This window comes from Drosophila busckii, chromosome 2R (assembly GCF_011750605.1).
Source record: "Drosophila busckii strain San Diego stock center, stock number 13000-0081.31 chromosome 2R, ASM1175060v1, whole genome shotgun sequence".
NCBI lineage: Eukaryota > Metazoa > Arthropoda > Insecta > Diptera > Drosophilidae > Drosophila > Drosophila busckii.
This window is the reverse complement of record NC_046605.1, coordinates 9,248,384-9,270,544: the sequence shown is the minus strand read 5'-3', so window position 1 is coordinate 9,270,544 and position 22,161 is coordinate 9,248,384. Positions and strand designations below refer to the sequence as shown.

The 22,161-nt window shown below is 38.6% G+C and overlaps 4 protein-coding genes across 12 annotated transcripts; 2 read left to right on the top strand and 2 right to left on the bottom strand.

The window, feature by feature from the left end:
- The first annotated feature begins 3 nt into the window (after positions 1–3).
- Positions 4–2,198, top strand: LOC108597501 (glycerol-3-phosphate dehydrogenase, mitochondrial). Its single transcript, XM_017984087.2, has one exon. It carries the CDS (start codon positions 29–31, stop codon positions 2,153–2,155), a length of 2,127 nt encoding a protein of 708 aa, XP_017839576.1. The 5' UTR covers positions 4–28; the 3' UTR covers positions 2,156–2,198.
- A 576-nt stretch (positions 2,199–2,774) lies between these two features.
- On the bottom strand, positions 2,775–10,433 carry LOC108596936 (ATP-dependent 6-phosphofructokinase). 7 transcript variants are annotated; one of them, XM_017983164.2, is made up of 13 exons: positions 10,335–10,426; positions 10,202–10,283; positions 9,904–10,148; positions 9,578–9,842; positions 9,387–9,524; positions 8,361–8,462; positions 6,956–7,297; positions 6,738–6,892; positions 6,483–6,591; positions 4,810–4,998; positions 4,069–4,511; positions 3,169–4,011; positions 2,775–3,100 (listed from the first exon to the last, which is right to left on the bottom strand). In XM_017983164.2, the coding sequence occupies exons 1-13, from the start codon at positions 10,376–10,378 to the stop codon at positions 2,962–2,964; spliced, it is 3,096 nt and encodes a 1,031-aa protein (XP_017838653.1). In that variant the 5' UTR covers positions 10,379–10,426; the 3' UTR covers positions 2,775–2,961. The 7 variants fall into 7 exon arrangements, with proteins under 7 accessions (XP_017838653.1, XP_017838655.1, XP_017838654.1 ...); XM_017983166.1 differs by lacking the exon at positions 6,483–6,591 and adding an exon at positions 6,009–6,117 and having other exon boundaries at positions 10,335–10,421; XM_017983165.1 differs by lacking the exon at positions 6,483–6,591 and adding an exon at positions 5,526–5,634 and having other exon boundaries at positions 10,335–10,421.
- Positions 10,434–12,302: 1,869 nt separating this feature from the next.
- LOC108596669 (14-3-3 protein zeta) lies at positions 12,303–21,099 on the bottom strand. Of its 3 annotated transcripts, none has more exons than XM_017982677.2 (7): positions 21,053–21,099; positions 15,597–15,862; positions 15,423–15,536; positions 15,225–15,351; positions 13,849–13,972; positions 13,592–13,755; positions 12,303–12,767 (listed from the first exon to the last, which is right to left on the bottom strand). In XM_017982677.2, exons 2-7 carry the CDS (start codon positions 15,656–15,658, stop codon positions 12,612–12,614), a joined length of 747 nt encoding a protein of 248 aa, XP_017838166.1. In that variant the 5' UTR covers positions 15,659–15,862; positions 21,053–21,099; the 3' UTR covers positions 12,303–12,611. The 3 variants fall into 3 exon arrangements, with proteins under 3 accessions (XP_017838166.1, XP_017838167.1, XP_017838164.1); XM_017982678.2 differs by lacking the exons at positions 13,592–13,755; positions 21,053–21,099 and adding exons at positions 13,174–13,337; positions 19,449–19,541; XM_017982675.2 differs by lacking the exon at positions 21,053–21,099 and adding an exon at positions 19,449–19,535.
- A 78-nt stretch (positions 21,100–21,177) lies between these two features.
- LOC108596671 (mRNA turnover protein 4 homolog) lies at positions 21,178–22,147 on the top strand. Its single transcript, XM_017982679.2, has 3 exons — positions 21,178–21,278; positions 21,337–21,584; positions 21,648–22,147. The coding sequence occupies exons 1-3, from the start codon at positions 21,251–21,253 to the stop codon at positions 22,110–22,112; spliced, it is 741 nt and encodes a 246-aa protein (XP_017838168.1). The 5' UTR covers positions 21,178–21,250; the 3' UTR covers positions 22,113–22,147.
- The last annotated feature ends 14 nt before the right edge of the window (positions 22,148–22,161 follow it).

Here is a 22,161-nt window from a genome sequence, read left to right as displayed (position 1 = left end):
CACAGCAGAGTCTTACAAAATTAGCAGTATGACAAAATTGTTTCAGGCAGCTTTAATTACGGGCGGCTCCATGCTAGCCTATTCCAACTCTGCGCGGCGCCAGGAGCAGCAGAATGCAGAGCAGAAAGTACCGCAAATGAAACGCGAGCTGCCTACACGTAAAATGAACTTGGATGCGTTCCGCCGCACAGAGTACGATATACTTATCATAGGCGGTGGTGCTGTGGGTGCTGGCTGCGCCTTGGATGCGGCGACACGTGGCTTGAAGACTGCGCTGGTGGAGGCAGATGACTTTGGCAGTGGCACATCCTCCAAGTCAACTAAACTTTTGCATGGCGGATTACGCGATTTGGATCAGGCCTTGACGCATTTCGATGCGGCCGCCTTGAGACGTGTACGCAGCTCCTTGAAAGAATGCAGTCATATAGCCAATATGGCACCACACTTGAATCAATCTGTGCCCATTATGCTGCCACTGCATCATTGGTGGCAAGCGCCCGGCTACTGGTTAAAACTTCAGATTTATAATATGATGACACCCGGCCCCTCCAAGGGCGTACATTACATCAATGCCACTCAGGCGCTGGAGATCTTTCCTATGATGCGACGGCGTGACCTGCACGGCGCCTTTATCTACTACGAGACGCAGCATGATGATGCGCGCATGTGCCTGGCCATCGCATTAACTGCAGCACGCTATGGCGCCGATGTTTGCAATCATATGAAAGTGGTGGAGCTGCTGCGCAATAAGGATCAGCAGATCATAGGCGCCAAGGTAGTGGATCAGCTAACAAATAAAACATACAGAATACGTGCACGCATGGTAATTAATGCAACGGGTCCGTCCACGGATACTCTGCGTCGGCTGGAGGACGTGAAATCAACTCCGAGTTCTCAGTCCGTCTGGGCTTCACATCTGGTGCTGCCCGCCTTCTATTGCCCTGCCCAAGTGGGCTTGTTTGATCCGCACACAAAAAACGGCGCTGCTATATTCTTTTTGCCTTGGCAAGGGCACACGCTGATGGGCACATCGGATGAGTTACATGAGGCTAATGATCTGGCGCGTCCCAGTGAACTGGAAATACAATATCTATTGGGTGGCATTAAGAACTACATAAATCCCAACTTCGATGTGCGCAGATGCGATGTACTGGCCGTCTGGGGTGGCTACAAGTCCCTGCCTGTGCATACACGTCTGAATCATCACGTCATACAAAGGGGCGTGGGCAATATGATCTCTATAGTGGGCGGCACTTGGACATCATATCGTTTAGTGGCAGAAGAGGCAGTCACCAAGGCCATACGAATAGGCAAACTACATCCGCTGCGCGATCAATCAATCACGGCGAGCGCGTGTAAATTGGATGGCGCGGTTGGGTGGTCGCCCAATATGTTCATACGGCTGGTGCAGGACTTTGGCCTGGATGATGATGTGGCCAAGCATCTGACCAACACATATGGTGCCAATGCCTTTAAACTGGCCGTTGGCAGCAACTCCAGCGGCGGCGCCTATCCCATAGCTGGCAAGCGCTTGCATCAAGAGTTCCCCTATATAGAGGCAGAGGTGCGTCAGGGTATCAGAGAATATGCCTGCCATTTGGTTGACATGGTAGCACGTCGAATGCGTGTTGCATTTCTTAATGTACAGGCTACAGAACAGATACTGCCACGTGTGGCGGACGTCATGTCCACTGAGTTGAATTGGTCTAAGAGTCGCAAGCAGCGTGAATTAGCCGAAGCGCGTAAATTTCTCAGCCAGCAGATGGGTCTGGGCACCAAAGATGAGCGCGCCAAGCTAAGCATACCCATTAAGATGTCAGTTAAACAAGTAGCGAAGTATGCGGCGCACTTTAAGGAAATGGATGAGCAGAATACAGGATTTGTGGCCATTAACAAATGCTGCGCGGCCATGAAATCGATGGGAGTCAAAGAGATTCCTGTCGATCTGATGCACAATGTACTGCGTGACATTGATTGCCACGCCCAGGGTAAGGTTGATCTCTATGAGTTTCTGCTGCTCATGTCCGCTATTGTGCATGGCGATACGGCGTACTTGCGCTACGCCAAGCTCTATTTGGAACAGAAGGTTGCTGCGCTGGGCGTGCGCAACAAGTTGCGTCAGACGCCGGCAGATCAAACTGGCGGTGGTCTCTAAACAGTTTGTGAATATTTTGTGCACATTAAACAATAAAAATTCTTTATTTATTTATTAAGAGCATACTTTTGTGCTAACTTGACTTTTGGGGCTGCCAACTTGCTGAAGCGATACGAAATTTGAATTCAAACGTTTGTTTAAAGTGTGTGAGTATAACTTTTATTTAAACCATTAGATAACTATTTATTGCATGGCAAAACATTGTTGCCTTGAGTTACAGTGGGCTTGTTTTTTTTTCAATTGTTGTAACATAGCTTAGACTCGTATAGATAAATTTGTAAATATATTTTCAACATTGTCAACATTTATATTGATATCTTTTGCAACAACTTTATTTTTGCTTAAGTAAATTAAACAATTTTCACTATTACATACAAGTGTGCTCCATATATATTTTGTAATAAAAATACTCAGCAAATGTAGCGTAAAATTAAAAATAAATAGTTTACAATGTGTAGAGCATAAATTAAATAGAATTACAATTTGTATTTGCGGTGAGAAATACACTACGTGACATGGATCTTTGTATTAGATACGCTGGTTGCTGAACTTTTGACCTGAGCTGTAAAATTTCTGTTTGATTTTTGTTTCTTTTTATTAAAACAATAAAGTGGCGAGACCAACCAGTCGGCTAATGTAACATTAACCCACAGAAATGAATTTTCAACTTTCTACTTCAACGAGTTTTACAACAAAGAAGTACATTGAGATAGTGTAACGGTTTTTTTTGTGCACTGGGCATTTGATAAATTGTATTAATTGTTTCATGTCGGTTGTTGATAGGTTGGATTGCAAGTGATTGCCTTCTAGGCAACTGCATCGGTAGCGCATTCCTCCTCAACGGTAATATACATGCCCTCCTCCTCGTATGCGGAATCGTGTTTGGCCAAAATTCTCAGCAGTGGACGCAAGCGCAGCCACCATTGCTTCTTGGGTATGCGTTGGCTATACAAGAAATTAATAAAAAAAATATATAAATAGTCCTTAGAGCTGCAATCACATTGGCTACTCACTCAAAGTTCGTCTCGGATATGAGATCAACCAGCGGCGAAAAGCGATACTGACGCGATACAATGCCCAGCAGTGTTGCGGTATCGTTTGATTTACAGTTGACAATGCCATCCTTGCCAATGTTGTTCTTAATCTGCGTGGCCAGCCAGTCCACACACTTGGCAGCCATTTTGGTGCCCATGTTGCGATCGAAGGGCGTGGGTGAGCCACCCTGTTGCATGTGACCCAAAATATTCATGCGGCAGGTGAAGAGACCCTTGCCCTCCTCCGAGTACAGGCGATAAATGAAATCGGTAGTGTAGTTCTCGCTTGCCTTCTCATTGCGCAAGATAAGACCGCGCGATACACCCTCAGCCATCTTAGAAGCCATGTGATAGACATCCTGTTGCAGATCCTTGATGGAGAACTTCTCCTCAAAGATATAGGCAGCATCAGCGCCACCAGCCAGACCAGCTAGGGTGGCCAAATAGCCACAATAGCCGCCCATAGTCTCAATGACGAACACACGACGCTTCGTGCCCTGCGCCGACTGACGTATGCGATCGCAAATTTCGGTAATCTCATTCAGGCCAGTATCGCAGCCCAGCGAGAACTCAGTGCCGGGCACATTGTTCGATATGGTGGAGGGCACCACAACAATGGGTATGCAAAACTCTGGATAATTGTCGCGCTGATCCGCGATTTGTCCAGCGGCATGATAACTCTCAAAGCCACCAATAATCAGCAGACCCTGGATTTTGAATTCCTTCAAACGTGCAGCAATCTCCTTGAACTTGCCCTCAGGCAGCGTGCGCTTAGTGCCCAAGAAGGCGCCGCCTTGACCCACCCAGCCAGACACATCAGACCTGTGTGCAAAAATAATTATATTATATATATATATGTATTGCACACTTGCAACTTACCAGCCCAGCTCACGCACATTGCCGGCAATGAGACCCTCAACACCGTCGTTGATGCCAAAGACGCAATCGCCACGATAGATGGCGTTACGCACAAAGCTGCGCACGGCTGCGTTCATGCCACAAGCTGGTGCACCAATATGCATGACGGCTAGCCTGTAGCCTTCAATGCCCTTGCCCTCGGCATCGAAGCATTCCTTGGGTGGCTTCAAGCGTGTCAACATCTTGTAGGTCTCCAAGTTGCGCTCAAAGGAGCGACCACGCAGCTTGACGGCATCTGCCCAGCGGCGCTCCTTCATGGCCTTGGCCACAGCCTGAGTACGCTCTACGCACTCCATGAGCGGCACACGCACCGTCTGATTGCCATCCAAGGAGATGACAACTGGCACCGACTCGGGTGTGGCTTCCATCAAAGCCAGCGTAGCTTCAGCACCCATGCGGCAAGCCTGCGGATATGAAAGTGAACAGATATCAGGAGTCAATGACAATTGGAAAGCTTATGCATATATTTAAAATTAATCATAGTATTAGTTACGAGTTTAAAATACATTTATTTATAGTAAATTACAGCTTAAATATATATCGAGTATTTGCAAAATTGTTTAAGGTTCTTGAAATCTTGGTGTGTTGCCATTTCCATGCATTTATCCCATCCAGAGCACAATACAAACCCAGAGCTCTTAGCAGTTAGTGCTATGAGGTTTGACATATAGACACAGCTAGATTATGGTTTTTGGAACTTACCAGAACACGATCGAAGGCGCTGGGATTGCCACCACGTTGCACATGACCCAACACAGTGATGCGAGCATCGTGCTTTAGACGCTCATCGATGACCTTGCGCACATCCTCAGCCGTAATGGGGTTGCCCTCACGATCCATGGCGCCCTCAGCCACAATGACAATGTTCAGGCGCTGACCAGCCTTGCGCTCCTACAAAGTTTAGCAAAACAAAATTAATATAAGCAGCTGAAATTGAAATTTATAAAAATAAGCTAGTAAAATAAAAATGTGTACATGAGGTTAGTTAAAGGTGTGCAACAAATGAAAATCGTGAGAGAAACAAATGTGGAGATGACAAATAAACAATTGATAAAGATATATATGTATGTATGTATGTATATGTACAAGAAGCAATGAGTGTAAAACATATGAGACAACAAATTAAAAAGCAAAACGTACAAAGCGAGACAATTGAATTGCCTGTTTTTATTTTAAACTACACTTTAACCCAATAAAAGCCAATTAATGTTTGCCAATTTATTAAGTGTACTTTTGCTTGCACCCACAAGAGCAGCGAATTAGTTTGGAAAAAAATAGAAATATATACAAAATCGTGTTAGCTAAATAATGTATCGAATATACCCATACTATATATATTCAATTAATAACAAACGCAACAAGAACACCGTATTCTACCAATTGTGTGTTGTACTACTGCGCAATAGCAGTTTGCTGACCTGAATTAGTTTTTGGCATAGGGTTTCCTGCCAGTCTACAGGTACTGGCTCTTCGGGAATTAACATAAAATCTGCTTCTGTAGCAATAGCTGCTGAAATGGCTAAGTAGCTGTATAAAACAAATAAAGATTAAACACAGAAAACGATGCAGCATGATTTATGATTAAAATATTTATAGTTATTATTTACAATATGCTAGGAATATAGTATGTAGGGGATATTTGGGTAGGCTTTGGGGCATGATAAAGTCGAGCGCTGATTGATCAGAAGAAATAATATATAAACTTAACTAACGCGTATATGGTACGAGATGAAAGTGCATAATCGACTGAAAAACTCAAACCTTGAAATTCAAAAGCTTAAAGCATTAAGAACCAAATATAGTGCTGTTCCATTGCTGTCTTTATATGTGTGCATATGTAAGTGTGTATGTGTGTGTGTGTATAGAACTCAAAAGAGTTTAGGAATAGGTTTACTTCTTGCCTGAGCTAATTGAGTGCATAGCCTATCTGGCCAATCGACTTTTGGCGGCATTTCGGGTATAAATATAAAGTCGGCCTCACTGGCCAGACCGCCAACAAGCGCTAAATAACTGTAAAAATATGTAGTTGTTAAGATTAACATAGAAACGCAAGAAATAAAGTTTGTAGAGCATAAGGACAGAACAGCAGCTAGAGAAATATCAATAGGTATGCCTCATAATTGTTGAAATTGCTAACAAAATGTGTAATTAGAGTAGAGCTTAGAATAAGTATTGATTGGTGACAGTATTAGAATTACACAGCTAACAAACAGTATCCAGTTACCAAGTAATTAGCAAGTAATTAAAACTGCTTAGAATGTTTACAAAGAAGAGCAAATGCGCTGAAACACAGTGTATAGAAATTAACAATCATTAGACATCAGTTGGGTGAGCAAGACATTGGATGATGCAACGTGTGGATTTTGAGGGCTTGCCTGTTCCAGTTTGAGTGTCAGTCTATCGGGCCAATCTTGTGGCGGCGGATACTCTGGCAGAAATACATAATCAGCTTCAGATATAATGCCAGCTACAACGGGTAAATAACTGTAGGTAGTGGAAGCTATTTAACAACCATTTGCAGCACTAGCAATACAAGTAATTACATCACACAACAAGAGTGAAAGTCAGAGATAGATATAGAGAGAGACACGGAAACCAACAAAGAGAAAATTGACAACGACTTGTCTTACCCGCAATGACGCCCCATGACCTCCATAATAAAGGTACGTTGATGTGAATAGGCCGTGCTTGAAATAGCATCAATAGCTTCAATAATGCGATGCAGCGCCGTATCCGTGCCAATTGTCATGTCCGTGCCACAGAAATCGTTGTCAATCGAGCCCACCTGTGCAATAGAAAGTGAGTGAGCATATAACTCGTTTTTAATTACTCTTTGGCCAGCACTCACCAAGCCCACAATGTGCAGCACATTGAACTTTTCCTTCTGCTCATTGGTAATGGTGTTATTCTTCAACAGCTCCTCGAGCAGGCTGGACCATTCCTGACGGAACAAATTGGCGCCAGTCAATGAACCATCGCCGCCAATCACCACCAGATTGGTAATGCCGCGTTGGACCAAATTATTGGCAGCCTTCAAGCGGCCAGCACGCTCACGGAAGTCCTGGCAACGTGCAGAGCCAATAATAGTGCCACCACGATGGATAATCGACGACACCGACGCCCAATTGGCTTCCTGAATGCAATCACCGCCATCGACCATGCCCTGATAGCCTTCGCGGATAAAGTACACCTAGCATTAAATAAAATAAATTGTTAATAACAAAAAATTATAGCACATTAGCGAAATCTCATCCATGCTCAGTCACTTTTATTATTTATATACAAAACAAATGCTTATCAGCTACTAAAAATGATTACACAGCCGGTAAACGAGTAAATAGGCATTGGCTTTATATATAGATTGGCATGCTTAAGTATAAATAACATGACTAAAATGTTTGCTCTACATTAAAAGCTTGTAAAAAGATTTTTGTGGATATTCAACATTCAACAGCAGGCTGTTGTAATAAATATTTATAAGATAATCCTGACTGCCAATCTTTTACATAATGTATATTTATTCTTAAAAACATATGTCTAATATAATTTCTTGAATTTATCAGTTTTCTCATTATCATTATAAGTATGCAACATCAAATCTTCTTTAGCTTCTAATCTGCATAAAGGCTATGCCTGGATTGCGTAGCACCCACCATTTAATAATTCCCATTAAGTAATTCAAATCGAATGTGAGAGAGAAGAGAGAGAGAGAGAGGGAAAGAGAGCTTGCATATTAAAAGTGAATTGAATGAAAAGCAAAAGTGACTTTGAAGAAAGCAGCCTCACGACACAAATTTATTCATTGCCAAAAAATCATGAAATGACAAATAAATTGCTGCTGCTATATTTCATAACAATTTAAATAATAGCTATTTCAAGGAATTTATATTTGCTAAATAATTAACTTTCAAACAATAACCGCATTTGCCGAGATATATCTGCGTGATCATTTGTAAGTTGCCCGAAAATAAACTCAATGTCAAACTCACACACACACGGACACAGACAGCTGAGTGTGTGCGTGTGTGGGCGCTTTTCTTTTATTTTATTCTTTTTTGCATAGAAGCATTGAGTCTGGCATGGGCTATTGGTTATCTAATGTTCTGGGGCACACGACAAACACCTCCCAGCACAAGTAAATTAGACTTGATTGCTTTAATTGGGTCCAAGTGCACACACAACAAATTGGGAGGAAGTTCAATGGCTCAACTTGACCGATAAGCATATTTTGAGGTCACTCGTGGATTACTCACCTTGCATCCCAGGTAGATGGCCATGCGTACACAGGCCCGCACAGCGGCGTTCATGCCTTGGGAGTCGCCACCACTGGTAAAGACGGCCAAGCCCTTGTCCCGCTGCGAGCCGCGCGCCAGGAAACGCTGATTATTATCATTATTCATCTTGCACTACGTTTCTTGTGTACTAATTTCTCTTTCAAAAATATTCGTTTTGTCGTTTTCAAAAAATTTAACGGCACACACACACTTGCACACACACGCAGCTAAGTCGCGTTTGGAAGCAGCTTCTGTTTAGGACAGCAAGTCCAATTGGAAATTGCGAAATATTTTATTTTTTATATGTTTTAACACGCCGCGAGAGACCAGACGACGAGACGATTTTCAGTAAAATGGGCGCAGAAGAGCGGGCGCACAGAGCGCAGAAGTTTTGGTTTTGACGTTTCAAGGTGACCTTTAAACGCAGCAAACGCTTTTTGTGTTAAGCGCAACTACCGACAGCAATAACAACAACTGATGCAATGAACTCGTTCTCTGGCGCTTTTCACAGAAACACACTCACGAACGTTCGCGCACGTTTAGCGTATGGAATTATATGCAATTGCACACTGTATATTAAATAAGTTTCATTAATGTAAGGCTATAAATTTTTTGCAATTGTGGGGCGAAAATGGGCGAGAATAGCTTTTGGACTCGTTTTGTTTACCCCCTCACACACATTCATCAATTTACGCATACATACAACCAAACAGCTGTTTACGTTATCGCGCTTCAGGGCTAGCAAATATCGCTATTTCCCGTCAAATCTGACTGTTTCTGTACAGCAACAGTATGAACATTTTGATGGAATTTTGGCTTTACTCGCTATTCCCCCTACTATAAGCAGCTTTTTTTTTAATAGTAGTGGTCTGGCAACGCTAACGCGCAACAGCTGTCTACGTAACAGCCGAACAGAAATTCAAACTAATTTTAAAAAGTTGCAACAAGTGTGGCGGTGACTACCGTTAAATTTAACAAAGCAAAAACACAAATTATAAAACTTACAAATGGTCTGAGCCATGGATGCACATAATCGTAAACATCTTGAAAATCGTGTAAGCAGGAGCGCAGCTCATGAATTTGCTTATCTCGCTTTTCACATAGCTCATCGACATCCATCATAGTACGTTCACTTAACAAGTGCTATTTGTTTAAAATATTTATGTCGGCTATGCGTTTGAATTTATGCAACTCACCTGTTTATCAACAATTTTTGGCAATGTGTTTTGTTGTCGTTCCAATGGAACACTACAAGTTCTACTAAATTGGCGACTATTAGGAAATTGGTTTCTTGAATTCAGCTGATTTACAACGTTCAGTGTGGCTTGACTTAATAATTTTTGCATATCTATGGGTTCCGCATTAATTTGATTTTTGCGCTTGACGCATTTGCGCAGATACTTAACGGCATTGGGCGTATCAAGTTTATTCGCACACTCCAGTAGTCTTTGCTTTGCTAGGCTGTCGTTGTAAGATAACCAACAGATTAACAATTATTTTAGATACGTAGTCGTTTACTAACTTATTGTAACAGTTTTGGCAGCAATTGTCTTCACACTCACTGACCGTATAATATAACGACAAGACTTCCGTCATATTCTCACAAAGGTATTGATAGTACATTTGCTCATTTTGTTCCCGCAGGTTCATTAAAATATATTGCCTCCTTGCAGCGCTACTGCAATTCTTCAAGTGTGCCTTAAAATAAGTTAACTCTTCTTGAGTGCTATAAAAGCGACTGGTGTAGCTTGTCCTTTTAGTAAAATTCTAAGGAATTAGTTATTAGTGAGAGCCAAGCCTGACTATTTGAAAACTCTTACTCCTTCATTGTAAAAATGCGTAGTACTGCAGGCATTGGATATGTTACGTCTTAAAAAGTTTTGCTCTCGTTGTTGAAGAACACTGTGAGAGGAACGATATGAATAGTATAGACATTCAAAACTTGCTGTTTACCTGTTAACAATTTTGGTAAATACTCGAAATTTATTTGGATGCATGCCAATTTAGTAAACTCGTTAATTTTGCAGTGTTTCCATAGAATTGACATCTGCCACAACAAAATTTGAAGTAAAATTCAATGAAAGCCATGTAAATAAAATGTAGTAATTAAAGCCTTTCTCCGCCCCATAAATTAATACTAATTATTATATTTTTTTGTTTAGTTTTTTTCATTTTTTTTATTTTTTTTTTTTGGTAATTAAGAAACTGTAATTTCAATAAACTTAAATTTCACATCAATCTTTGCCTCCACATACAGCATACAATTAACTGTGTGCTCACTGTATTATAATTTATGATTTAGCTTTTTGTTATTTTGTTAATATATTATCATCTTGAATCGTATGTATCATGTATTGCAATTTTATATTTTTGGTTAATTGGACTTGTTTTAGCTCTTTTTCTTGCTTAGCGACAAATAAACCGTTTTATATATCTCTCACATTTATTATTATTTTGTTTTAGTTTTTGCTTTTAGTATAATATTGTAAGCGTAAATTCAATTGCGAAAAATATACATTTACTGTTCTTTGTTGAATTTAAAATTGAATATGCTTAGACTTCAATACAAGTATTTTCATTTTTGATTAGTTATCATTTACTGTTTGCTGAAGTTTGGCTTATACACAAGACCAAACATACATATGAGCATATGTATGCGTTTTCAACAACAATAAAGCAAATAGTTTTGTATATGTGTGCAAATAGATATTTCGCATTTGGTTTATCTTTAACTTTTAACATACAAATATAAGAAAATGAATTGTTATTGCTTGTTGAGGGCATTCGGGTTGTGGGATGCGGGGGAAAAGTTCGTTTACATTTAAACACATACAGAGCGATGAGAATCAAGACAAAAAAAACACTAAGACATTTAATAACAATTTGCATATTGATAATGGTATTGCTGCATTGCTGTTGTTAAGTATATTTTTCATTAATATGTATTTTATATAAATAGTTGTAGCATCGATTGTACAAATTTTTTTTGTTTTGCAAAAACCGTTGCCTTCCTTCGAGTTCGAAAATACGAATACGAATTCGAATTGAAAATTGCTGATGCCTTAGCTCGATTTCTAACTTTCAAGTAGAATAGTAAAATTATGACAAATCCACACAGTACCGGGCACAAATAGAACTCATGCCTTTAAAATCTAAATCCGTTATATCCGCCATTACAATAATGCCTTCTGACAATTTTCATTTCATACAAATAATTTTGAAAATAAAATAAAATGAAAATAATAAAAAAATTAAATATTGTAGTTTTCTGTTTTGTTTTATTTGTTGTATTTTAGAAAAAAGAATTACAAATAATACATAATTTGTTTCTTTTGGTTTGCTTTGTTCAACTTTCTTTACTCGCTTTTTGCTGTTGCTGCTTAATGCATTATTTGTAATTTGTTTTTATGTTTAAACCAATTTCGCATTTGATTTTAAGGAAAGCGACACAGCGCATTTGAAACAAAAGAAAGTAAAGAGCATAATAAAAAGACATAAAATTTGTTGACTTTTGTCTTGTGTTCTGTTTTGTTGTTGTAGTTGTTTGCTTGCATGTTAATATAAAACAAAAATGTAATTATTTATTAAAACATAATTATAATAAATAATAGTATGTATAGAGTACGCAGTTTCTTTTGGCCAAAACAGCGGCATCGTCGTAAATCTATAGCTGAGCAACAACAAAAACTACGCCGCTTGCAAAATCAATTTTAGTGTTTAGTATATATATTTATATATTTTGTTTAGTTCACACAAAACAAATTGAAGCGATAAAAAAATAATTAAACTTTCTGCTTATACAAAATGTATATAAAGCATTTCAACATAAAGAAAAGTGAATTATATATAATTCAAATATATATTAAAGAGGACGAGAAGTGGATCTGAAGCAAAATAAAATTTTCACTCAGTTGCTTTTGAATTCATCCAATCCCTGCACTAATTTCAAACAGTTTTTGCTGCTTGCTTTCATTTTTTTTTTTGTTTGTTTTTCAATTGTTTTCTTTTTTGGCGATGCTCTTGTAGTGTTGTTCTTGTTGTTGCTAGATATTATTACAATATATACTGCTGTTATCTATTGCCTGCATTGATGTATTTTTTTCTTCGACTTCAAGGATTTGTTGTAATTGTTGTTTGTTGGTTTGTATGTATTGTTTTGTATAGTTTTTCTTGGTTTTTTGTTATTACTGAATATCTGCATAGTCAAAAGGAAACGTTTTAGTTGTTTGGTTAGTTGTCACCGCCCTCCTGTGGTTCATCACCGTCACCCTGGGTATCGGACGTCCAGAGGGTCAGGTTATCTCTCAACAATTGCATGATGAGTGTTGAGTCTTTGTAGGAGTCCTCATTGAGTGTGTCCAGCTCGGCTATCGCGTCATCGAATGCCTAAATGGAGTGGAATATAAAGATTAGTGTATGCTTCAAAAATGGCTGGGAAATGGAAATAAAATGGCTGGCAAAGTTCAAGTTCATCTGTCAAGTGCAAAGCAAAGGCATTTCAATTCAACAAGTTATATATATAAAAACTTAAAACTTTTCAAAATAATAATTAATCCTTAGATAAATTTCACCAGCTAGGTATGGGAATTTTAGTTAAAGCTGCTGCCTGATTGTTTATAACATGCAATGTCAATATTTTTTATACTGCTCAGACTGTGAGTAGAGCTTGAAAGCAGTCGGCGTTACTTTTTCATTTGTTTTGTGGTTAGTGACAATACAACAAATAAACACAATTTAAAGTTAGCTTAACACACACACACAAGTTTATAAGGAGAGTAGAAAATTTTGAAACCTGTTTAGCTAAATGACAAGCCCTCGCTGGTGAATTGATAATTTCGTAATAGAAGACGGAAAAGTTGAGTGCAAGCCCTAATCTGATTGGATGTGTTGGCTGCATTTTTGTTTTTGCAATATCGAATGCCTCCTGATAAGCTTTTTTCGAGTCCTCAACGACGTCTTAAATTGTTTAATTTTGATTTTTTTTTTATATAAGTAAATGATGAGTAGTTTATCAAATGAAACAATAAAAAAAGAAAGAAAATAACATAAATTATAGTAGTTTTAATATATAATATATATATAACTTATAGTTATAGATTGTTGTATGCAGGGGGCGGGGGAATTGAAATAAATTTTATAGTTTTTAGTTTGCACTTGTTGCAATTTGCCAGACATTTTGTTTGCCAAGTTTCGTATATAGATATATTAACCTGTTTAGCCAATTGGCAAGCCTTGTCTGGAGAATTCAAAATCTCATAGTAGAAGACTGAGAAATTAAGTGCAAGACCCAAGCGGATGGGATGTGTTGGCTGCATTTTACCCTTGCTAATGTCAAATGCATCCTGGTAAGCGGTTTGGGAATCATCAACAACAGCTGCACGCACACATTGGAATTTGTGTTGGTTGTTTTATTGTTTGTTTATATTAGCAATTAGGTAAACAATTTGTGATAATGTAAACTACTTACTGTTGCGTGCATCTCCTGTGGCAACCTCAGCTAAATACCTGTAATAATCTCCCTTCATCTTCAGATAGAAAACCTTGCTTTCTGGATTGCTGGCTTTTGGAATAAGATATTTGTCCAGAAGTCCCTGTAATAAAAATTAAAATTAAATATATTATAAAATTTCAAATTCATTTGCTGGTAGCTTAAAAATTAATTTTAAAAATAACCTACGCTAATCCGAGCCCATCCCCAACGCCTTTGCTTAATAGAGCTTTAAAAATAAATACATCTGTGTGTTGTTTGTAGTATGTATGTCATTTATAACGCTTGACTGGAACACTTCAAAGTATTATCGATTTTCTGTCAGCAAAGAAAATGAAAGCTAACGTCAATATAAGCCCCCTGCTGGTTATAGACCAAGTTTATATACATATGTACCGCTATATACAACATGTACTCTGGCTTAACGTAGTTCAACAGTCAGGTTGGGTAATTACTCTCACAGAGGCTTGCATAAAAAACGAAAACTAATTAAATTGACATTCATCAAAGTGCAAGTGTTGGCCAAACAGCCATGAGAGAGCGGCAGCATTGGCTGTTACCAGTTGGCTCAAATCTATATATATATCAAATGGTATATATATGTATCTGTACATACAGCGAGAGTGTGTGTGTGTCTGTATCTATAAGATGTGCAGTGTGTGACAACAACAAAGCAACAAACACTGTTGCTGTCTGGAAAATTTCTCTTTTTTTAAAAATAGATTTATTGATTGTAATAGAATTTGCTGCACACACACAGAGAGTATTAATTTTTTTTTAGACATGCACTGGAAGGGGTGGTGGGGTGGGGTGGCCTATGCTCTAAGCAACTTCAAACAAGCGCTAACAAATTTGTTGAACTTGCTACATAATATGTTGCAAGCTGTGTAGGTGTACACACGCACACACATATATATATAGAAAAATGTATATATATGTAATATATATGCGGCATATACGTTACACGCCCACACATACATAGACTGGCAGCTGGTGTGCTACAGGCTGCAGGACATGCGCAGTAGACAAAAGTCCAGCTAAGGCAAGACAGTGGTAACCATAAATCAAGCGATTAATTTTTGCTACTTTTGAAACAATAATATAATTGCGCATAAGCAATACTAATCATAGTAAATCATCATAATAAATAGCTATTATACAGTTCTTTACTTGTTAAGCTTTACTTTCGACTCTACGCCCACGCCCACATTAACTAGTTGCCGCCCGTCGCTCATATTTAGTCAACACTGTAAATGTTAACTAAAGCATTATATGCTTATTGATGTGTTCATGGTCACGGGCATTGTGCCGCCACTCACTATCTCTGGCTCTTTTGCTCTCATTTTCGCACTTACCAGAACTTCATAGCAAATTTCTCTAAGCTCCTTCTCCACACGCTCTCTGTACTCGCGGGCGAGCTGCTGTTTTCTGGCGGATGCTTCGGTTTTCTGCTCAATGGAGGAAATGACACGCCACGATGACCTAACAACAAAGATTGTTCGAATTTTAATTCATTTAATTCAACATTTATTTAGTTTATTTCGTCAATTTACCTGCGCGCTCCCACAACATTTTTGTAGGCAACGGAGAGCAGATTTCTTTCCTCATTTGACAGCTCGACGCCCGTCTCTGTGACTGATTTCATGGCCTGGGCCATGTCATCATAGCTGCAAGCAACAATAGTTAATAAATATATTACTAAACTTGATTATTTGATTGCAAATTACCGTTCTGACTGCTCGGCCAATTTTGCCTTCTGGACCAGCTCTTCCTTATCGACTGTCGACATTTTTGCTGTTTGTTGTTTTAGTTACTCAAAACTAATATTAAATATATAATTTGTTTATGGTGTGTGTGTGTAGAGTGTGTGTGTGTCGTTCTAAATCCACGCACGCTCTATTGCAGTTGATAGACAGCAGACAAAATGAATTTAAAGTAAGAGGAATCGGAATACGCAGCGTCGCTCACAGTGTACTTAGTGTTGGCTGTTGAACTGTAAATATATAATAGGAAAAAAAGGATAGTGTTAAATACATGTAATAACTCACTGGCCCAAAACATATTTGCTCAAGCAGCGCGTAATTATTCCCCAGCCAATTGACTCCAAAGCAAGCACACACTTGTTCAATTAAGCCCCAAAGCCATACACACGCACACAATTATCCTTTTAGACACACACACACACAGATGAGCGCACGAGCGCACACACATGCAAGCAGTGGCAGCTGCAAATTGCTAAAAGCAAACTAAAAAAAAAAAAACAGCAGAGAGAGCAGCCGCACTTTATACTTTTGCCATCGACCAGGCCAACAACTCGACTAACTTTGAGCAGCAATCCTGGGCGCTGTCTAAGCCCAAGCTAACGCAAACTGTCTAAGTGAAAGAGCAACAGAGAGAGTGAGAGAGAGAGAAAGGGAGAGAAAGAGAGAGCGAAGCTTGGGAAACTTCCTTTTCGTAAATAGCAGCTGCGCGCTGCAAATTATTTTGACTGAATTTTTGCCTTTTATGTTTTGCAGTAAGAAAAACTTGTTAATTGCCAGAAGCTTGTATTTAAATTAAAACTGCAACATATGGTTTTAGCCATGTAACAAACTTAAAATATATATTACTAAGCGTTTTACGCTTGCTTATTCAGCTCGCGCTTACGAAATTTGACAAAAAATAAATAAAAAATGACTCAAAACAAAATGTAGCAACATTTTTATACGTTTCGCGTTTTTGTTGTTGACAACTATTCGGGCGTGAAAATTAACATTCGCTTATGAGTCATGACACAAAAACAACTTAATGTACATAAATATAATAAAAAGAATGCCTGTGCATTCGATTGTCTATGCAATTGCATATATATTTTTTTTTTGTTCATTCAAAGCTTTCTATTGTATAAAATTTGGCGCATGGAAAGTTTGTTGCGGCTCTTGTTGAAGGTTAACCTGTTGCCTGGGCATGAGCCAAAGAGGCGGCACACACACACAGCTTGCTCTAATGTAAATAATAAAATTATTGATTGATTATAATTTTATAAATAAACAACAAGCTGTTGTGCCACCAGCAAGGGGGGGTTGATTGATACATTTTTCATAGCATTTGATAACGAAATTTATGTAGCAGACACTGTCAGTCAACAGCAGTGGCCATAAGGGAACCAATTTCCATTTTGTGACAGAGCTTTCAGCATTAATGGGCTTAGGACAGGTAAAGCACATAAATACATTAAGTACTTAAGTGTTTGTGTTTGCCAATTCCACACAATTCCAACTTTGAGTTCAGTTTACAGCAGCAGCAGCAGCAGCATCTGTATCTGTGGCACAGCAATGCAGGCAAGCTAGCTAGCTGGCTGGCAGGCCAGGCCAGGCAGACATTGGCTAAAGAATGGAATGAAGAAACACACTCACTCACACACACACACACACACCCATGCAGAGCGAGAAAAAGTTATAAATAAACTATGAATAAAAGACGGAAAAAAAAAAGATTCAAGCACAAATTGAAAATTAAATAAAGAGAGAGCTCTGTGGTCTTCTGAGTGTGTGTGCGTGTATTTTTGAGTTGTTTTTGTACCTACATACTTTATATCTGAATATGCATTAACGTAGGCAGATGTCAAAAGATAAATGCACAATGACCCCATATGATCTTAAATGTTAATTTTATTAAGTATGTATATCAACACGCCCACATGCTTTTTGCCTGGCATGGCAACAAATCTATAAATTTCAACGATCGCCGCCATCGTGCCTCGAGTTTGTAAAAAACATTGAACCCTCACGACTGCAAAACAACTGCAGCTAACAAATAACGTTTGTATGCGTGTAATTTATATTTGTATAAGTAATTTTGGCAGCCAGCGTTTTTGGGTCAATTGATGTGTTTTTATACAAAATGTTATTGACAAACAGCGCTCACTATAAATCAAATAGGGAGTGTGCTCTATAGTTAAACTCAATACAACTTGCAGTTACGCCCTACTATATTTCATAGTAGTATAAATAAATATTGTAAATATTTAGGTTCGTTCTGATTCTGGGCGCGCTGGCAGCCACTCCCTCCTCTTTTATTTGTTGTAAATAGAGAACAACATCAATTCGTATCTAATGAAGCAAATTTTATGCGTCATGGCACTGCGTCATTTTTCTCTACTATTCTCTTTTTTGACATTTATGCTTAACAATGAGGAAGTGCTACAAAAGTATTTATGCAATCACATGCATGTGTGTGTGTGTGTGTGTGTGTGAGAGCCTAACTAAGGTAACGAAATGCCATCCGGTCACTGTTACAGATTAAAGATAACGGTTAATCAAAAAAAAAAAGATTCGAAACCGTTTGTAGAATTTCTGCGATGACGGCAACATTGACTAACTGCGAAACGAGCACTTGCCGCTTACATATGTATGCACGTGTGTGTGTATGTTCTGGTATGTGCATGAGTGTGTGCAAATTCACCACACCGGGCGGCAAAGTGTCAGTATTCACCACACCGTGATTCGGATACGGCTACAACATGCGCAGTACAGAGGGAAAATATATACGATTATAGAGAAATGTATGTACAGACATACACGCGCGTACGTGTGTACATAGATAAGAACAAAATTCCGCTGCACTAAGCAGTTAGTTGTTTGTACCTATGGATGTATGACCTTATGTATCTGTTGATGTACAATTATAAATTTCAAAGTACCTCAAGTACTCTATCATACTTTTAGATGAACAAATCCAGTCGCATACATAGTAATTCCACATGTGTATGTGCATTAGTATTGGATACCGAGAAACAAGTGTGTGAGGAGAGCGCACACACACACACACATGTATGCATGCGAGAGAGCAGTGCGGCATTAAAGAACACGTAACCGCGTGTGTCGCACTTATATACATATTATTTTAGATATGTAAGTATCTACCTACATACCAATGTATATTTTATTACATATCTATGCATGGTGAATTCTGAGACAGCAAATCCAATAAAGCTAGATACATATACATATACAGCAAGTATGCAACATGGAAATTCTTGGAATTTTTCATTGAAAAATTATGCAAAATTGCGGTTTCTATTTAAATGTGCAGTGCGTAATATTTTTTTCTAAAAACATTTTTAAATGTATGATAGGCTAAAACGCCTAGTGACCAGAGCACACACACACTCACACATATACAGATATACTTTTAGCCAAGTCTGTTTCAGTTGTTGCCACGGCCGACTGAAAAATACGAAGAGCTACGAATCTCTACACACACACACACACATTTAAACATCAAGTATATAGGTTTTTTTTTGCACAAATTCACAGTTCTCAACATTTTTCGTCTTTTTGCGTAGTATTTTTATCGATCGTTCATTCCAACAGCAGCACCAAACAGCGTGTTGAATTTTTTCATGAATGCGGCTTTTGCACATGTTTTTGATAATTGCTTTAATTCGCTTGTTAGTTGTAACATATTATTACTGTATTCGATTTGCCGCTGCACACGTGTTTAGTCACAAATTTTTAAAATTTTTTTTAGGCATCAATATGTACTTATATTGTATATATATATATACTTCTTCGTCCCATATTACTAATGCAAATTACCTTACATTCAACTCACTCGGAACGACAAAAAACGACTAACAACGAACACCAATTTTCTCGCTCGCACTATGTTGTTGCGCGAATGGTGCAGCAATAGAGTGTGCGAGCGAGTGGTCCGAGTTCGCAATGGTTGGAGTTCGACTCAATTGTATGGGCAACTGTCTGAGCGAAAGTTCCGATGTTCGAGTTCGCCTCGATTGTTTGAAGTAAAAGTACAAGTTCAAATCAATCCGTTAAATTTTATAAAAAATTGGTATTTGTCTTTATTTCAAATGTTATATTTTTTCTCAATTTATGCAAATATTGCTTATGCTGCCAATACTGTGATTGTCTTAAATTTAAATTTAAGCAGCGAAAATATTTGAACGAATAATAAATATGTACATTCAGATTAAATTATAAATATATTAGATTACTATTGCTAACAAAAATGTATAAAAATTCAATACATATTGCTACGAAAATCGAGTTTTGCACACCTTTTTCATTTACAACAGCATGAAATGGCTGTCAGTGTTGCCAACATGGCTAAAATCAAAAACTGTTGCCAGGTGTAAGCGAATCAAAATGTGCTCGTTATTTTTGAAATCAACATGTTTTAGATGGCCCTTATAACAATACGATAATTCGAGCAAATTATCTTAAGCATTCTAATTACTGGAATTACATGTGTACATTTTGCCAACCTGTAGCCAGCAGCTTGTTGCATTAAATGATGATTAAAGCATTTATGCAAATAAGTTTGTATATACGTATGCAAATGCAATATTTGTTGGGTCATAACTAGCTGCAACTTGTAAGTTTGCATATGACGCATGCTACTAAAATGCTGGTAAATACATATGTGTGTATGTGTGTGTGTTCTCTGTCGTCAATTGTGCGCAATTGTCCGTTTAATTGAGTAATTTGAATGGGCCAAGCGTACGCGCATACATACAAACATATGTCAAATTTTGAATTCGAACGCTATGAATTGTATTTGTGGCCTTGTGCACATGTACGTGTATCTATGGGAATTACAGTAAGCTCAATCAACACGTGAGATCTTCAATTGCCAGCAGGAATTAGTGCAATAAATGTTTTCCTGAATCCCACAAGTACAATACTAGTATCAAAAGTGAAGCTTAATGAGGCCTCTATAGAAATACCTGTTGAAACCTTCACGTGCTTATCTTGCCTGCGTACAGATTAAATTTATTTTTTTCAGTTTCATGCCTTATCAGCAACTGTGTTGTGTGCTTTGATAAGCGCCAGAAAAATTATTGCCTTAATTCTAATGTTGATTTCATTGAATTTGTGAGACAACAAAGTATATCCGAGCTGGCGCTCCGAACATTGTTTCTTTTTTTTTTTTTTGAATTCTAACTGATTAAGAGTGTCTTGTTGTTGGCAATGCTGCTAAAGTTTCACTGGCCGTATCATAAAATTACGTCATCAGCGGCGTTGCGGCTTTTTGCATAATATTTACTCACTGCGCCTTTACACAAATAACACATTAACAGCTCGACTGAGCACAAACACTTGTTGCAATATATGATTGTTTAATTAGTTTTTGTAGCGTACAATTGCTTAATTTTTACGAAAACAACACAAGCACCTTTTACCTTTCTGAACACTCGAGTTTGCGATAGACGATAACTGCAAGCAGGAGCGATACAACGATGTTAAGCTCGATAGTCGCCCCCACATACTACTCGATTATTACATTATTCGATACCCATTGGGTTCGTGTTGTATCGAGGAGTCGCACGTGTTTACTTCTGTATTTGAACCTCCAAAGATTTTACATATAAATTGTAAAAATGCCGCGCTCCAAACGTGATAAGAAAGGTTTGTGTAAAAATTACTAAGCCTCGTGGTTTTGCTAATAATCCCGATCCATTTGCAGTTTCGTTGACCAAAACTGATCGCAAGGGCCTGGCATGGAAACAGCGCATCATAGATGACATACGCTTTTGCGTGGAAAAGTATCCAAATATATTTGTGTTTCAAGTGCAGAATATGCGTAACAACCTGCTAAAAGATCTAAGACAAGAATGGAAGCGTAATTCTCGTTTTATATTTGGCAAAAATCGTATAATGCAAATAGGATTGGGTCGCACAAAGGCAGAGGAAGTGGAGGCGGATCTGCACAAGGTAGAGTATATAGAAAATCATTAGAAATTTCTAAATACTTAAAAAATCTATATGCTTTTGCAGCTTTCGAAGCGCCTAACAGGCCAAGTGGGTCTGCTTTTCACAGAGAAAACCAAGGAGGAAGTACTGGAATGGGCTGAGAACTACTGGGCAGTAGAATATGCGCGTAGCGGTTTTGCAGCAACTGAAACGGTTACATTGTCTGCCGGCCCGCTGGAGGAGTTTGCTCATTCAATGGAGCCGCATTTACGATCATTGGGTTTGCCGACGAAGCTAGAGAAGGGCATTGTTACCATCTACAGCGATTACACGGTGTGTGAAGAGGGCAAGGTGCTCACACCGGAACAAGCGCGTATCTTAAAGCTGCTAGGCAAGCCAATGGCCAAATTTCGTTTGACAATGAAGTGCTCGTGGAGCAAGAAGGATGGTTTCCAGCTGCATGTGGAAGATAATGTAGAGGAAGAACAAGAAGACAGCGCTATGGAGCAGGACGAAGAGGATGATGAGGACGAGAATGAAGAAGAGTAACTAGCTAATTAGTAATTAAGTTAATGTTTATGTATATAATTATATATAT

Excerpts from the sequence above, each read along its gene's own strand:
- LOC108596669 (XM_017982677.2), bottom strand. The coding sequence starts at position 15,658 with ATGTCGACAGTCGATAAGGAAGAGCTGGTCCAGAAGGCAAAATTGGCC. Across the intron at positions 15,537-15,596 it reads TTGGCCGAGCAGTCAGAACG|CTATGATGACATGGCCCAGG; the intron begins GTAATTTGCAAT and ends TGTTGCTTGCAG. Across the intron at positions 15,352-15,422 it reads AATGTTGTGGGAGCGCGCAG|GTCATCGTGGCGTGTCATTT; the intron begins GTAAATTGACGA and ends CTTTGTTGTTAG.
- LOC108596671 (XM_017982679.2), top strand. The coding sequence starts at position 21,251 with ATGCCGCGCTCCAAACGTGATAAGAAAG. Across the intron at positions 21,279-21,336 it reads CTCCAAACGTGATAAGAAAG|TTTCGTTGACCAAAACTGAT; the intron begins GTTTGTGTAAAA and ends ATCCATTTGCAG. Across the intron at positions 21,585-21,647 it reads TGGAGGCGGATCTGCACAAG|CTTTCGAAGCGCCTAACAGG; the intron begins GTAGAGTATATA and ends ATGCTTTTGCAG.
- LOC108596936 (XM_017983164.2), bottom strand. The coding sequence starts at position 10,378 with ATGCATCCAAATAAATTTCGAGTATTTACCAAAATTGTTAACAG. Across the intron at positions 10,149-10,201 it reads CGCATTTTTACAATGAAGGA|AATTTTACTAAAAGGACAAG; the intron begins GTAAGAGTTTTC and ends CTAATTCCTTAG. Across the intron at positions 7,298-8,360 it reads CCATCTACCTGGGATGCAAG|GTGTACTTTATCCGCGAAGG; the intron begins GTGAGTAATCCA and ends ATTTAATGCTAG.
- LOC108597501 (XM_017984087.2), top strand. The coding sequence starts at position 29 with ATGACAAAATTGTTTCAGGCAGCTTTAATTACGGGCGGCTCCATGCTA.